This window comes from Panulirus ornatus, chromosome 25 (assembly GCF_036320965.1).
Source record: "Panulirus ornatus isolate Po-2019 chromosome 25, ASM3632096v1, whole genome shotgun sequence".
NCBI lineage: Eukaryota > Metazoa > Arthropoda > Malacostraca > Decapoda > Palinuridae > Panulirus > Panulirus ornatus.
The window spans coordinates 2,080,462-2,096,390 of NC_092248.1; the positions used below are offsets into that span (position 1 = coordinate 2,080,462).

The 15,929-nt window shown below is 45.0% G+C and overlaps 1 protein-coding gene across 2 annotated transcripts in view; it reads right to left on the reverse strand.

Moving 5' to 3' along the window:
* Positions 1–14,616, reverse strand: part of LOC139757162 (uncharacterized) — a 35,203-nt gene extending 20,587 nt beyond the window's left edge. Inside the window, exons 1-2 of one of the 2 annotated variants that reach the window (XM_071677277.1) lie at positions 13,660–14,616; positions 337–505 (exon numbers count right to left, since the gene is read on the reverse strand). In XM_071677277.1, the coding sequence (XP_071533378.1) occupies positions 337–505; positions 13,660–13,914 (424 nt within the window). In that variant the 5' untranslated portion in view covers positions 13,915–14,616. The remainder of the gene's footprint in view (positions 1–336; positions 506–13,659) is intronic. The other variant, XM_071677278.1, reaches the window with a different exon arrangement.
* Between the last annotated feature and the right edge of the window lie 1,313 nt (positions 14,617–15,929).

Sequence of the window (15,929 nt, forward strand, 5' to 3'; positions counted from 1 at the left end):
ACTTGATCTACAGAGGTCCTTCATTACAAGTTAAGTCATTCTCGAGCATCTACTCTAGTCAAATATTCGACAATGCTTCATGACCTCAATCGTGCATGACCCTTAAAGCCCAGTGGTACGACCCTTGGGGTACGGTAGTCTTAACCTGGCCTTTGAACCTGACTCTGAAAGGGTCGTCATACCACACACACAAGGTCGTACCGTCGTGCTCAAGGATCATACCACCGTGCTTAAGGATCATACCTTCCGTGCTCAAGGACCTAAAGGATTCTACGAGGTTAAAAGTAAGTTCAGGGATTCCTTTTCTTTCATTCAAAGAGGTTAAGGGGGCTTTACCTGGGCATCTAGAAAGCCACTGGTAGTGTCCGTTGTAGGGCGTGAGGGCCGTCCAGGTGAGGTTGGTCGTGCCCTTGGCGTTCCAGGTGTCCTTCAGCAGTCGGTACTCATCCCTCGAGACTAGGAACCCTTCCAGGCTGCGGCAGTAGGAGTGCGCGGCGTCCCAGCTCTGGTGGTGTGGAGATAACGACACGAGTCAGTAAATGACAACCATCAGCATAATGATGACAGAATGTTGATATTGGTGATGATAGCAACTGTAATGGTCATATCTTACCTTATCATCTGTAAACAATTCTCTTACTTATGAATTAATCTTTCGGTAAATATAAGCTGATATGAATGATAAATGATATCAGTAATACCTGCATTCTTGCTATAATGATTATGATGATGATAATGATAATTATACTAACTAATACAAAGGAGTACAGTGATAAACCACTGGGTCCTTTCGAGGCTGTATGTAATAGTTAAATATACCAGACACTCACAGACTAGTCTGTTAAGAGCACAAAGGCATGCAGATGTTTCCGTGAGAATAACCTTTACAACTGTTGATATAATGAAGGAGGCGCATATAATGCCAGTCCTGGACTTGAAGTAAAATATCTATCGAATCTATTCTTTGATCGGTAGATCATTTCATAGGTTACCAATCTTGCTGTAAAGCAAGACTTCGCCACATTCGAGATAAAGTGTTTATCCACGAGTCTGCATCCATGACTAAGACTTGAATCAAGGGACTCGTTGTCTCTTAAGTAGCTACTTTGATCGAGAATATCGAAGTCTCTGATAATTTTGAGTACGTGTATTTGATCGCATCTTTAACTTCTCTTTTCTCAACGATACAGAGTGAAGTCGGTTGGTCCGTTCTCATACGATTAGTGTCTCAGTCCAGGAGTCATGTTTGGTTAGCTCCACGCTGTGCTCTCTCCATTCTCTCTATTTTTTTTTTTTTTTTTATGTAGAGTGAGCAAGTCTGAACGCAGCTTTCAAGATAGGGACGCACCGATGGACGGGAAAGAGTGAGAATGATTTCCGAAGACCGATTCGTAAGCGATACTTGCGAATCCAAAAAATTTTGTTTGTTCTTTATACTGCTTGGATGCACTGCTTACTTGCCTCACACCCAAGTCCTTTTTCCTTGTTTGTCCTTTACAGCTCAACAGAATTCTTAAGATAACTTGCTTTCCCTTTGTTTACTACCGATGTGTAACACTTTGCGCTCGTCAATATTGAAATTCATTTTGCCACCAAGTGGCCCAGTTAACCAGTTTGTCTATGTCAATTTTCAGCCGTAGTTCATCATAAGCCTCTTCAATTTCTTTCCCCAGCTTCGTCTCCTCTGCGAATCATGATATCTTGCAGTACAGCCCATCATCAGGATCAGGAATATCTAGAAAGAGAATCGGTCCCAAGAATGATCCCTGTGGCACGCCACTTCTTACGTCTAACTATTCTGAGGCTTGACTATCAAATATTACTCTTTGTTTATGGCCGGTCGACCAATCTCCAAACTGCTGATGGACAACTGCATCTATATCATGTGATTCAGCTTGCGCTTGTCACCTTTGATGCGGAATTTCATTTTTTTTCTAGATCTGAACAAGAGACATGAATTGCTTTACTTTCATCATACATACTAAGGTTGTCGAAAAGGCAATCAAGCAGGTTTCTCAGACATGAATGATTCTGTCGAGATTATTCAGAGAATCTTTTAGTTACGGTCCTCAATTAGGCTTTTTCAGATTTCCAGCTACAGAAAGTAAGCTGATTGGACGATAATTTCCAGCTACAGAAAGTAAGCTAATTGGACAATGATTTCCAGCTACAAAAAGTGAACTAATTGGACGATAATTTCCAGACAGTGACTTATTACCTTTCCTGAATATTGGTGTTGCACCGGCAGACTTTCCTTCCCCCGGCACTTTCCTCGTAGCATGTGATGTGCTGCAAAAAAAAAGATGCAATCCAGGAGGCTGAACCTATGTCATATCTCGTCTTTTTCACTGTCCTCGGATACGGTTTGTTTGGACTTGTTGTTGGATTTACATCAGTCAGTTGCTATTGAGGGTATTCTTTTCCAATTTTATGTCACTCTATTACAAATTTCCTTCTCTCTGTAGTGGAATTAGGACGAATTGTGATTTCAGTCGTAAATACGTATTTGAAGAAAATTAAGGTCATTGCCATGGCTTCGTCGTTGTCTTGAGCCAAGCCACTGTTTCTTTCCCGTAATTAAAGCAAATCACTTGACTAAATAAAGACTCTCTCGCTCATGACGCAATCATAAATCTTCTTAGAGCAGGGTTACACAGTTATTTCGCTCATAACACAGTTATAAAGGGCTACTTAGTTACTATAAGTAAAGGTTCAGTCACACAGAATTCCTAGATGGCAAAGGCCCGACCGGAAGACCAGTATGGCACCTCACAATGCCCCCCAGTCGTCCAGCACTTAAGACATGTCAATGATTGTCCCGCTTTGGAACCACTTGTTGTGTAGTATCTTCAAACTCACGCTACTTTGAGTGATGAGCACTTGCCAAATAACGGGAAAATTGATCTTAAAGTCATCTTATATCGAGGGATGATTATATGACATGATAACACGTTCAGTTTTTTCTGAGGGTGTTACTGTACAGTGATGAGAGAGGCTGGGGTCAGTACCACAGCTCGCTGCGATTCGCCAATTGAGTTTCTCTTGCTATGTTTAGCAATATACGCTTCATACTAACGTTTAATTTGTCTTATAATGTTCCTTAATGTCTCTATGCACGTCCACGTAATTTGCTCTCTCATGTTGATTATTTGTCAGTTTCCAGTCTAATGTGCTGCTTTGAAAGACAAGGGTCACCTCCTTGTTTCATCGTTCCGCCACAATGTCACTTTGTTTCATTAAAGATAAAAAAAAAAAAGAACGTCTGCTCGGCATATCCCTTCTACTGCTTTGAAAGTTTTACTGAAGCTCTTTCCAAGTGAGCCACATCCGTATCGTTTACATTGACGATACAGATCCACATTTGCTTATCAAGAGCAGTGCAAAGATCGTCAAAAATGTGTAAGTCAAAAATCTGGTACATGTTGCGACTTTCATATTGACCAACGTTACGTCTAAAATAATTTGCTGGTGATCATTTGTACCAAACGTTTCACAAACTTCAACATTTCTAACGTTGTTTGTGGGTCGAGGTAAGACTGGTGTGTTCTCGTTGGCTGCAGATTGGTTGACGTCACTATAAAATGATTATTATAGTTATCATTCATTATCTATTATCATTATCATCATCAGTAGTAGTAGTAGTAGTAGTATCATGATGATTAGTATAACTAGATATATTATCATTGTTATTATCATTATAATTATTATCATTATTATTATTATTTCATTATTATTATTATTATTATTATCATCATTAGTAGTAGTAGTGTCATAATCATTAGTATAACTAATCATATTATCATTATCATTATTACCATTATTATTATTATTATAAGTAGTAGTAGTAGTAGTAGTAGTAGTAGTAGCAGTAGTATCATAATCATTAGTATAACTAGTCATATTATCATTATTATGATTATTGTTATTATTATTATCATTATTTTTATTATTATTATTATTATTATTAGTAGTAGTAGTAGTAGTATCATAATCATTAGTATAACCAATTATGATTATATCATCATTATAATCAATATTACTATTATTTTCATTATCATTATTATCATTATCACTATCATTGATTTTACTATTATTATCATATGGAAGTGTGGATGACCTTGAACCGAACCTAAAATGATCCAAGCTTGTTTCAAGGCTAGATACATGAATTGAAATCATTAAAGATAATAATACTACTAATAGTAATAGTAATAATAATAATGATAATGATAATAATGATAATGATGATAATGATAATGATAATGATAATAATGATAATAATAATAATAATAATAATAATAATAATAATAATAATAATAATAATAGTAATAATAATAATAATAATAATAATATATCTGAATGTTCATTCTCACATTGTGTTGTATATGGAGTAATGTTTACAACCTCTGCTAAAAATGGATATCTCTTCTTGGAGTCACCATATGCTATACCTAGGCTTAAGATGTCATCGTCACCGTGTGTTGTGTCAATGGTCAACAACAAAACCCGAGGTTCCTCACACGACGGACACATCTGGTGGTAAAGCATGACCTTGGTGAGTATGTGGGACCTCTCCACACCCACCCACCCCCTTCATAACAGCTGCAGGAGGGAGGGAAGTTAAAAACCCCCTTCCCTTACCTCATCCCATTTTCTCTTCACCCCCGTGACGCTGTGTATGTCCTTCCCGTAGACTACCTCGCCCCTCACGTCTCCAGACGCACCCACAAACTTGCCGAAGGTCTACAGACTTTTATAATTGAACAGTTTCTCGATTCTGTTATACATTGACTGATGCAAAATAATCATCTGCAGTTACTGGCTATGATAATGGCTCTTGAGCGAGTTTATTATATAATTAGAATCCATTTTGATTATCTGTATGTAGACAGTATATACGCAAAATGCGAATATATATATATATATATATATATATATATATATATATATATATATATATATATATATATATGTATGTATGTTCTATGAAGGTGCGCATTCATATGCACTTTATTCGTATTCATATACCTCCGCGTTGTACAGTTAGGTTCGGTAAAACGCTGTCAGCTGGCTATGTGCGCCTGTTGGGAAATAATCGGTATAGACCCCGTTGCTCACCATTGTGAGACGAAGGGTATTCGAGTACTTAGTATTCGAAGAGTTGTTTCCTATTAGCCAGACCCATAGATTAGCGGTTAGCATGCCTGCCTTTTGCACAGGGGTCCCGGGTTCGATCCTGGCTGTTGGAGGTTTGTATGTTCTATGAAGGTGCGCGTTCATATGCACTTTATTCGTATATATATATATGTGTGTGTGTGTGTGTGTGTATACTATCTTTCAGAGTTGAAAAAGTCTTATCTATTTGAGCGAGATATGACTAGGTGTTATCAAATTGGGGTTTCCTGTTGAAGTTAGAGAAAAGTTGAAGCTAAGTTGTATCGTACTGAGCCATGTTGTGGTGCGCTTGCTATGTTTGCGCGCTGTCCATGTTGTGTTGTACTGTGCTATGTTGTGCTGGGATATCTTGTGTTGTGCCGGTGTCCCCGGGGGCCAGTTTACTGTACACCACACCCCAAGCTCCTCCTGTGAGCGGTAACGCAAAAGGATTACAGGGGTCGCAAAAGGTCTTCGTCAGACCCCTAGTAGGTTGATATGACATAAGATGTTACAATTCGTATTTCATTACATTATACAGTTTCATATGGTACGTTTTACCCACGAGATGCAAAAAGTGGATACAGACTTAAAATTTCAGGTATCTTCTTGTTAATGATAAAGTGTTGCGACATTTCTTGCACGATTTGTTTAGATCTGTCCCTAAAAGGTCGTCTATTTTTCTTTTTCTCCCACATTCTCTCACATTCTAGTTTGTGTCCAAATTTTTGACCACAGACTTTACTACAATTCACGAGGCTAGCGTGATATTGTATTGGACTATCCTGTGTTGGGCTATGATATTCTATGCATTCATTCTATTTCTATGTTGCTCCTAGATCTGCCATAGACTTAGCCAATCAACTAAGCATGAAAGTCTCATTTGTATACCTTGCTTTGCAACGAGATGTTAGAAAACGGTTGTTTATATACCTTGCTTTGCGACGAGATATTAGAAAACGGTTGTTTATATACCTTGCTTTGCGACGAGATATTAGAAAACGGTTGGATCCACCCCCAGCCTTGGGAAAGGGGGGGGGGGACTTACTGTAAGGTTAGATTAAGGGCAGAGACGACTGCGCTCTTGAACTTGGTGGTAATGGAGACGCGTGAAGTGTTTGCAGACAAGAGTATTATCACCTCAGTGGCGTATCAGGTTAGCGCCTTGCGTCACCCTCGTGTACGCCAGTGACCCTGGGAGCAATGCTGTGAGGAAGACCTCGGACTGGCGAGAATGTTTTGTGATCGTTGGTCCGACATTTTCAGCGGGTTATCTTGAAATGTCTGGGAGGAAGGTTTTGGTGTCTGGTGAGGGGAGAGGGAGTTACTGGGGTCTGATGGAAGTGGTGAAGGATGAGGAGGTTACTGGGGTCTGTTGGAAGTGGTGAAGGATGAGGGGGTTACTGGGGTCTGTTGGAAGTGGTGAAGGATGAAGGGGTTACTGGGATCTGATGGAAGTGGTGAAGGATGAGGAGGTTACTGGGGTCTGATGGAAGTGGTGAAGGATGAGGGGGTTACTGGGATCTGATGTAAGTGGTGAAGGATGAGGGGGTTACTGGGGTCTGATGGAAGTGGTGAAGGATGAGGGGGTTACCGGGGTCTGATGGAAGTGGTGAAGGATGAGGGGGTTACTGGGGTCTGATGGAAGTGGTGAAGGATGAGGAGGTTACTGGGATCTCATGGAAGTCAGGAACTGAAGGCAAGATCATAGGGTTGGCTCATGGTCGGATCTGGTCTGTACTAAACATATTTTCAACTCTAAAGTAACAACGATATCAGCAGGGATTGTTACACGTAGGGTACCTTCTTCAACACCAGTTGCAAGAAGAGTGGCTTCCTCAACACTAGTTACAAGAGAGTGGGTTTCTCAACACCAGTTACAAGAAGAGTGACTTCCTCAACACCAGTTACAAGAAGAGTGACTTCCTCAACACCAGTTACAAGAGAGTGGCTTCCTCAACACCAGTTACAAGAGAGTGACTTCCTCAACACCAGTTACAAGGAGAGTGGCTTCCTCAACACCAGTTACAAGAAGAGTGGCTTCCTCAACACCAGTTACAAGAAGAGTGGCTTCCTCAACACCAGTTACAAGAAGAGTGACTTCCCCAACATTAGTTACAAGAAGAGTGGCTTCCTCAACACCAGTTACAAGAGAGTGGGTTTCTCAACACCAGTTACAAGAGAGTGGCTTCCTCAACACCAGTTACAAGAGAGTGACTTCCTCAACACCAGTTACAAGAACAGTGACTTCCTCAACACCAGTTACAAGAGAGTGGGTTTCTCAACACCAGTTACAAGAAGAGTGGCTTCCTCAACACCAGTTACAAGAGAGTGACTTCCTCAACACCAGTTACAAGAAGAGTGACTTCCTCAACACCAGTTACAAGAGAGTGGGTTTCTCAACACCAGTTACAAGAAGAGTGGCTTCCTCAACACCAGTTACAAGAGAGTGACTTCCTCAACACCAGTTACAAGAGAGTGACTTCCTCAACACCAGTTACAAGAAGAGTGACTTCCTCAACACCAGTTACAAGAAGAGTGACTTCCTCAACACCAGTTACAAGAAGAGTGACTTCCTCAACACCAGTTACAAGAGAGTGACTTCCTCAACACCAGTTACAAGAGAGTGGCTTCCTCAACACCAGTTACAAGAGAGTGACTTCCTCAACACCAGTTACAAGAAGAGTGACTTCCTCAACACCAGTTACAAGAAGAGTGGCTTCCTGAACACCAGTTACAAGAGAGTGACTTCCCCAACACCAGTTACAAGAGAGTGACTTCCTCAACACCAGTTACAAGAGAGTGACTTCCTCAACACCAGTTACAAGAAGAGTGACTTCCTCAACACCAGTTACAAGAGAGTGACTTCCTCAACACCAGTTACAAGAGAGTGACTTCCTCAACACCAGTTACAAGAAGAGTGACTTCCTCAACACCAGTTACAAGAAGAGTGACTTCCTCAACACCAGTTACAAGAAGAGTGACTTCCTCAACACCAGTTACAAGAAGAGTGACTTCCTCAACACCAGTTACAAGAAGAGTGACTTCCTCAACACCAGTTACAAGAAGAGTGACTTCCTCAACACCAGTTACAAGAGAGTGACTTCCTCAACACCAGTTACAAGAAGAGTGACTTCCTCAACACCAGTTACAAGAGAGTGACTTCCTCAACACCAGTTACAAGAAGAGTGACTTCCTCAACACCAGTTACAAGAAGAGTGACTTCCTCAACACCAGTTACAAGAAGAGTGACTTCCTCAACACCAGTTACAAGAAGAGTGACTTCCTCAACACCAGTTACAAGAAGAGTGACTTCCTCAACACCAGTTACAAGAAGAGTGACTTCCTCAACACCAGTTACAAGAAGAGTGACTTCCTCAACACCAGTTACAAGAAGAGTGACTTCCTCAACACCAGTTACAAGAGAGTGACTTCCTCAACACCAGTTACAAGAAGAGTGACTTCCTCAACACCAGTTACAAGAAGAGTGACTTCCTCAACACCAGTTACAAGAAGAGTGACTTCCTCAACACCAGTTACAAGAGAGTGACTTCCTCAACACCAGTTACAAGAAGAGTGACTTCCTCAACACCAGTTACAAGAGAGTGACTTCCTCAACACCAGTTACAAGAAGAGTGACTTCCTCAACACCAGTTACAAGAGAGTGACTTCCTCAACACCAGTTACAAGAAGAGTGACTTCCTCAACACCAGTTACAAGAAGAGTGACTTCCTCAACACCAGTTACAAGAAGAGTGACTTCCTCAACACCAGTTACAAGAAGAGTGACTTCCTCAACACCAGTTACAAGAAGAGTGACTTCCTCAACACCAGTTACAAGAAGAGTGACTTCCTCAACACCAGTTACAAGAGAGTGACTTCCTCAACACCAGTTACAAGAAGAGTGACTTCCTCAACACCAGTTACAAGAAGAGTGACTTCCTCAACACCAGTTACAAGAAGAGTGACTTCCTCAACACCAGTTACAAGAAGAGTGACTTCCTCAACACCAGTTACAAGAAGAGTGACTTCCTCAACACCAGTTACAAGAAGAGTGACTTCCTCAACACCAGTTACAAGAAGAGTGACTTCCTCAACACCAGTTACAAGAAGAGTGACTTCCTCAACACCAGTTACAAGAAGAGTGACTTCCTCAACACCAGTTACAAGAAGAGTGACTTCCTCAACACCAGTTACAAGAAGAGTGACTTCCTCAACACCAGTTACAAGAGAGTGACTTCCTCAACACCAGTTACAAGAAGAGTGACTTCCTCAACACCAGTTACAAGAAGAGTGACTTCCTCAACACCAGTTACAAGAGAGTGACTTCCTCAACACCAGTTACAAGAAGAGTGACTTCCTCAACACCAGTTACAAGAGAGTGACTTCCTCAACACCAGTTACAAGAAGAGTGACTTCCTCAACACCAGTTACAAGAAGAGTGACTTCCTCAACACCAGTTACAAGAAGAGTGACTTCCTCAACACCAGTTACAAGAAGAGTGACTTCCTCAACACCAGTTACAAGAAGAGTGACTTCCTCAACACCAGTTACAAGAAGAGTGACTTCCTCAACACCAGTTACAAGAAGAGTGACTTCCTCAACACCAGTTACAAGAAGAGTGACTTCCTCAACACCAGTTACAAGAAGAGTGACTTCCTCAACACCAGTTACAAGAAGAGTGACTTCCTCAACACCAGTTACAAGAAGAGTGACTTCCTCAACACCAGTTACAAGAAGAGTGACTTCCTCAACACCAGTTACAAGAAGAGTGACTTCCTCAACACCAGTTACAAGAAGAGTGACTTCCTCAACACCAGTTACAAGAAGAGTGACTTCCTCAACACCAGTTACAAGAAGAGTGACTTCCTCAACACCAGTTACAAGAGAGTGACTTCCTCAACACCAGTTACAAGAGAGTGACTTCCTCAACACCAGTTACAAGAAGAGTGACTTCCTCAACACCAGTTACAAGAAGAGTGACTTCCTCAACACCAGTTACAAGAAGAGTGACTTCCTCAACACCAGTTACAAGAGAGTGACTTCCTCAACACCAGTTACAAGAAGAGTGACTTCCTCAACACCAGTTACAAGAAGAGTGACTTCCTCAACACCAGTTACAAGAGAGTGACTTCCTCAACACCAGTTACAAGAGAGTGACTTCCTCAACACCAGTTACAAGAAGAGTGACTTCCTCAACACCAGTTACAAGAAGAGTGACTTCCTCAACACCAGTTACAAGAAGAGTGACTTCCTCAACACCAGTTACAAGAGAGTGACTTCCTCAACACCAGTTACAAGAGAGTGACTTCCTCAACACCAGTTACAAGAAGAGTGACTTCCTCAACACCAGTTACAAGAAGAGTGACTTCCTCAACACCAGTTACAAGAGAGTGACTTAACACCAGTTCAGAGTCTCCAGCGTGATGGTCATAAGGATAATCTCTTCCACACGTCTGGCCAACACTCCTCACCCGGGGCTTTGAATGCGCGTTGCCGCCGCCAAGACCTGCCTGATCCCTGACACTCTCCACACGAGCCACGACCTGCCTGATCCCCGACACTCTCCACACGAGCCACGACCTGCTTGACACTCTCCACACGAGCCACGACCTGCCTGACACTCTCCACACGAGCCACGACCTGACTGATCCCTGACACTCTCCACACGAGCCACGACCTGCCTGATCCCTGACACTCTCCACACGAGCCACGACCTGCCTGACACTCTCCACACGAGCCACGACCTGCCTGACACTCTCCACACGCGCTACACCCACACATACACCACTGGTCCGGGCCCTCCAGTGTGTAGCAGACTGCAGGTCAAGGCCACACTCAGGTCAGCGTGGAGCCTAAGGACCACGGATGAAGGAGAGCAGACAGTTCAAGGTCATATACAGGTCACTGTGGGACCTGAAGACCACAGACTTAGCGGGACAGACAAATCAAAAGCCACAATCATGTCTTCGTTGGGCCTAAGGACCACGGACCTCGTGGGCCACAACACACCTACCGAAAATCACGGACGAGGTGAGGGGTCGTCCGTGATTGTTCACTGGTACCCTCTAGCCCTGGCTACAGGCACCACACAGGTGTCCCGTGTGTTTGCCGTATCACTGGGATGACCTCGCGTCCACCTTCGCCATTCCAGGCGAGAACTACGAACCTGGAACGCAAGGCTATCATCCACTGGAGCCTCAGACGGTCCCCCCCTTTGGAGCGATGGCCTTCGCTTCCAGATACCCTCTGGAAGGTTTGAGTGAACATGGTGGGGAACAACCGATGCTCCTCTCCATGACCTCACTGCTCAGGTCAACACCGGAGCAAACACGTGAAGCCACAAAACAACATGACGTCGGGATACCCCGAATGTCCGACGTCTCTTCGAGAGAACCGTGAATTTCCCCCTCACATCAAGAGGTCGGAAAGCGGCAGGGCAAAAGCGCAGGAGGAAACACAAGCGATCCTTTCATTCGTGGGGAAGAAAGTTCCATTCATCGAGATGGGGGCTGGTCGTGTTGACTGGTGTTGAGTGCCAGGGAGGCGCTCTGGTGAGCCACGGATGCTCACGGAGGGAGACAGAGCTCTCCTGGGGCTCCCCCCTCCCTCAAGTCTGCTCCCTGCGGATGCAACTTGATAAAAGAATGAAACTCGAGGACTCCTCTCTCACCTCTCACCTCCCAGCGTGCGCACGACCTTGCCTGTAGCAGCGTCACAAATCCCCGGCGAAGAACTGCGTGTCGTCGATCTTAGGGGGACGAGAGAGAGAGAGAGAGAGAGAGAGAGAGAGAGAGAGAGAGAGAGAGAGAGAGAGAGAGAGAGAGAGAGAGAGAGGTCGTGGCTCACATTCACCACCAACACCACTCAAACGTCATCACCATCCCTTAATCGCCATTAACCCCGTGACATCACCATCAAGAGACGCAACCGAGGCCGACACTAAAACTACAACTCTCCCTCCCGCTTTCCCCACACCCTCCCTCCTCCTCCATCTCATCCCTCCCTCCTCCATCTCATCCCTCACTCCCTTCCCTCATCATCATCCCTCCGACGACGACACATCCGATCCCGTGAGATCCGCCACACGTGTGTCCCCCACCACCACCAGTCTTCTACTGCAGGGCGTCGCGTTACCCATCCCCGCAGGGTAAGACCATCCCAGGGGAATGTTTACATCGCGCATCATGTCTAACTGTGAGCACACCATGCGTGGGTCGCCATATGGGCTCCTGCTGGGCGCGCTGACGAAGGACGAAGGGAACAATGTTGGTGAAGACACCCAAACCACCTTCGTCAGTGCCTTGACCACCCGCCCAACGAGGGGACAGGAGAGGTCCCCCCGGTCCATACGGGGACACCATCTACCTCTTCAGTGAAATTAGCCGAACGAAAGTATTGTTATATAATATGAAATAGGATGAAATAAAGTCTTCATATTGCTTCTGAATTTCTATGATATTGTAGAGTGTGATTAGGACCACAGATATCATCTTGGCAAAGTGGCCCATTGGATTTCTATTCCAGCTTTACACTCACTAGGCTCGTGAGGCCTGTCAGTGAGGGCCATGTTCCTGGACATGGCCATATGGTAGGCTCATTAGGCCTTTAAATGCGGGCCATGTCCCCGGATATGGACAACCCTGGTAGGCTCATTAGGCCTTTAAATGCGGGCCATGTCCCCGGATATGGACAACCCTGGTAGGCTCATTAGGCCTTTAAATGAGGGCCATGCCCCCGGATATGGACAAGCCTGGTAGGCTCATTAGGCCTTTAATTGAGGGCCATGCCTCCGGATATGGACAAGCCTGGTAGGCTCATTAGGCCTTTAAATGAGGGCCATGTCCCCGGATATGGACAACCCTGGTAGGCTTATTAGACCTGTCAATTAAGAGCCATGTTACTGGACATGGACACTCCTAGGTCACCTCGAGCCGAGTTACAAGCTGTTGGCTGACTTGGTCTGTCACAGCTGTGTTGGGCAGCCATTTATCTCACACCCAGAGGAAGGACTGGCTGTGAGACGGGGCCCGAACCAAAACCAGTTCACTCGAAGTCAGCAACGCCAACCACCGTGCCACTCCCTTATCAAAGAACTACCGTAAGATACCATGATGACGGATCACCAAAACACACACCATGATCACAAACCATCGAAATACACCGTAGTCACAAACCACCATAGCACACTACCATAGTGAACAGGATTATCGTAACACAACCACACTACCTTACCATAACGCTGCCCATATCACCATGAGAACATGCTACCATACCTTACGATGAGTCACGACATGACAGTAAAATATTCATTTTCCTAAATAATACGTCACTGATTCGCAGATGAGTCATACAAGTGCAACAATAAGTAACACCAGTTGATTTCGACAGACACTGACTGTAGTACCTTTGGTGTTCAGGTGTGTAAGGTCAATGAACATCACGGATATAGAGATGGGGAACACCTCTGTACAATCTGTACACAAGGAGAAGACTGAACACTCACCATAGGTGTTGGGGAGGTGAAGAGGCATTTCGTTGAAGGACTGTCCTCGCAGGAGGGGAGAGAAATGGCCCTGGGTAGGGCACCATGGGGAGACAAACTCGTCCCTTCACTCCACACCCATATCCTCCAGTCCGACCGCTCCTCATCTGCCCTCGTGAGGCACGGAAGGGAGAGACACAGCAGCCAAAGAGGGGCCAAAGATATCCTCCAAGAGGATTGTGCAATGGCTCGGGTGTAGAGTTCCCCACAGGGCATGATGGTTTGCCTGCAGTGGTTGCAATCCTGGTATGGCACAGTCCTGGTGTGGCACAGTCCTTCTGTGTCACAGTCCCAATGTGGCACAGTCCTTCTGTGTCACAGTAACGTTGTCCTGCTGTATCACACTCCTGCTGTGTCACAGTCCTACTATATGATAGTCCTTGTGTGTTGAGGACGCTTTATCACTGGCCCCTCATCACCACCACTCCCGTGGGGCACCACAGACCACTGTGCCACATCACCACAGACACTGTCCCACAGCCATATGAGAGAAATTGAAGAAAAAAAGATATATACGACACAGTCACATTAACGTCGCTTGCCCCAGGATATCACCAACACACTTAACACTTAACACTTGGACACTTGTCAGATACACTTATGGTAGACTTGTAAAGATCCGTATGAGAGAGGAGGACCTCTTCCCTCCTCCTCCTCCTTCGTCGTTCTCCTCTTCTTCAGGAGGATCCGTGCGGTGGCTCACGCCTTGACAGACAGGAAAGGAGGACAGAGCACAGTAGGACGACCAGCCGCTGCCAGGCCGAGTGCGAGACGGTCGACTGACGTGAGAACTGAGGTCCTGTGACTTACAGCCTGGGCCGCCTCCGCTGCTTCTCAGAACGTCTACCGCTGCTGTCTTGCCCCTCACTCTCGCCCGCCCGCCACTGGCAGGCAGACATGTTGCTGCGGTCATCTCCCGTCTGCGGTGGGTGGAGATGGGGGCGTGGGGTGGTTCTGGAGGAGGAGGAGGAGGAGGAGATGATGTGTGTGTGTCTGTGTGTGTGTGTGTGGGGGGGGGGGGGGGGTATAAGGCACTCCACACTCATGGTCCTTCACCCTCCCTCACCCCACAACCCGAAACTTCCCTCCTCCTCCTCTCTCTCTCTCTCTCTCTCTCTCTCTCTCTCTCTCTCTCTCTCTCTCTCTCTCTCTCTCTCTCTCTCTCTCTCTCTCTCTCTCCTCCTCGCACACACACGCACGCACGTCCCTCAGTATTGAGCCAGTGACGTAAATATGAATGGGTTAAACACGCGGGGGTCCCTCGAGGCTAGCTAGACCCTCGCTGGTAAACGACACAGTACAACTTGGGCCTGACTGCCCCGCTCTGGTACGCTGGCAGAGGGCGGCCTCGGGCGGGGATGTGGTGGTATTGGCACTGCTGACCATCCCCGCACACGACCCCCGGGGCACGCCGCTATCGCTGGCCTCCCCTGGCATGCTGCCTCACCTGCCCGCGGCTAATGGCGCGCTAGTGGACCTTGAGTGACTGGGAGGTGGTTATCGAACCCTCGCTATCCTTCCTGTGCCACAGTAATTCGAGATACGTCCACTAATGGCTCAGTGTATATATATATATATATATATATATATATATATATATATATATATATATATATATATGTATATATATATATATATATAGTGTGTGTGTGTGTGTGTGTAAACACCCCTGAACAAAGTGTGATGACACTGTGAGGGAGGGATGACGATATTACATTCTGTTTGTTGTAATTTTGCAAGGTCCGGTTTCTCACGAGGGACTCCCAGGCATGGTGTCCTGCAGGATGCCGGAGCTCAGTCATCCTCAGGAGCTCAGGAAGATCAAGAAAGTATCCCATGAGCCCTCCCGGGGGCCATGATGGCCCGGGCCCATCCATCCCTAACTAGAATCTGGAAGGTCGGGTCGAGACTTAATATCTCGAGACGTCCTCCCGTTGTCTTGATAGATGTAATCTGTATTAACCCAGTGGCGTCCTAGCTACGGCTCTTTGTTGTATATGAACTGACTGTTATATTTCTTTCTTGTGTCTCCCCTGATGATGTGATTATTACACGAAAGTGCACTTGGGAACTTAAAGTGTTTCATCTTCCTGTGGATTCATAGGACTATATATATATATATATATATATATATATATATATATATATATATATATATATATATATATATATATATTCTCTTCCCTGAATTTCATTCTGGTATTTTTGCACATCATTTTCTGTGATGTCGT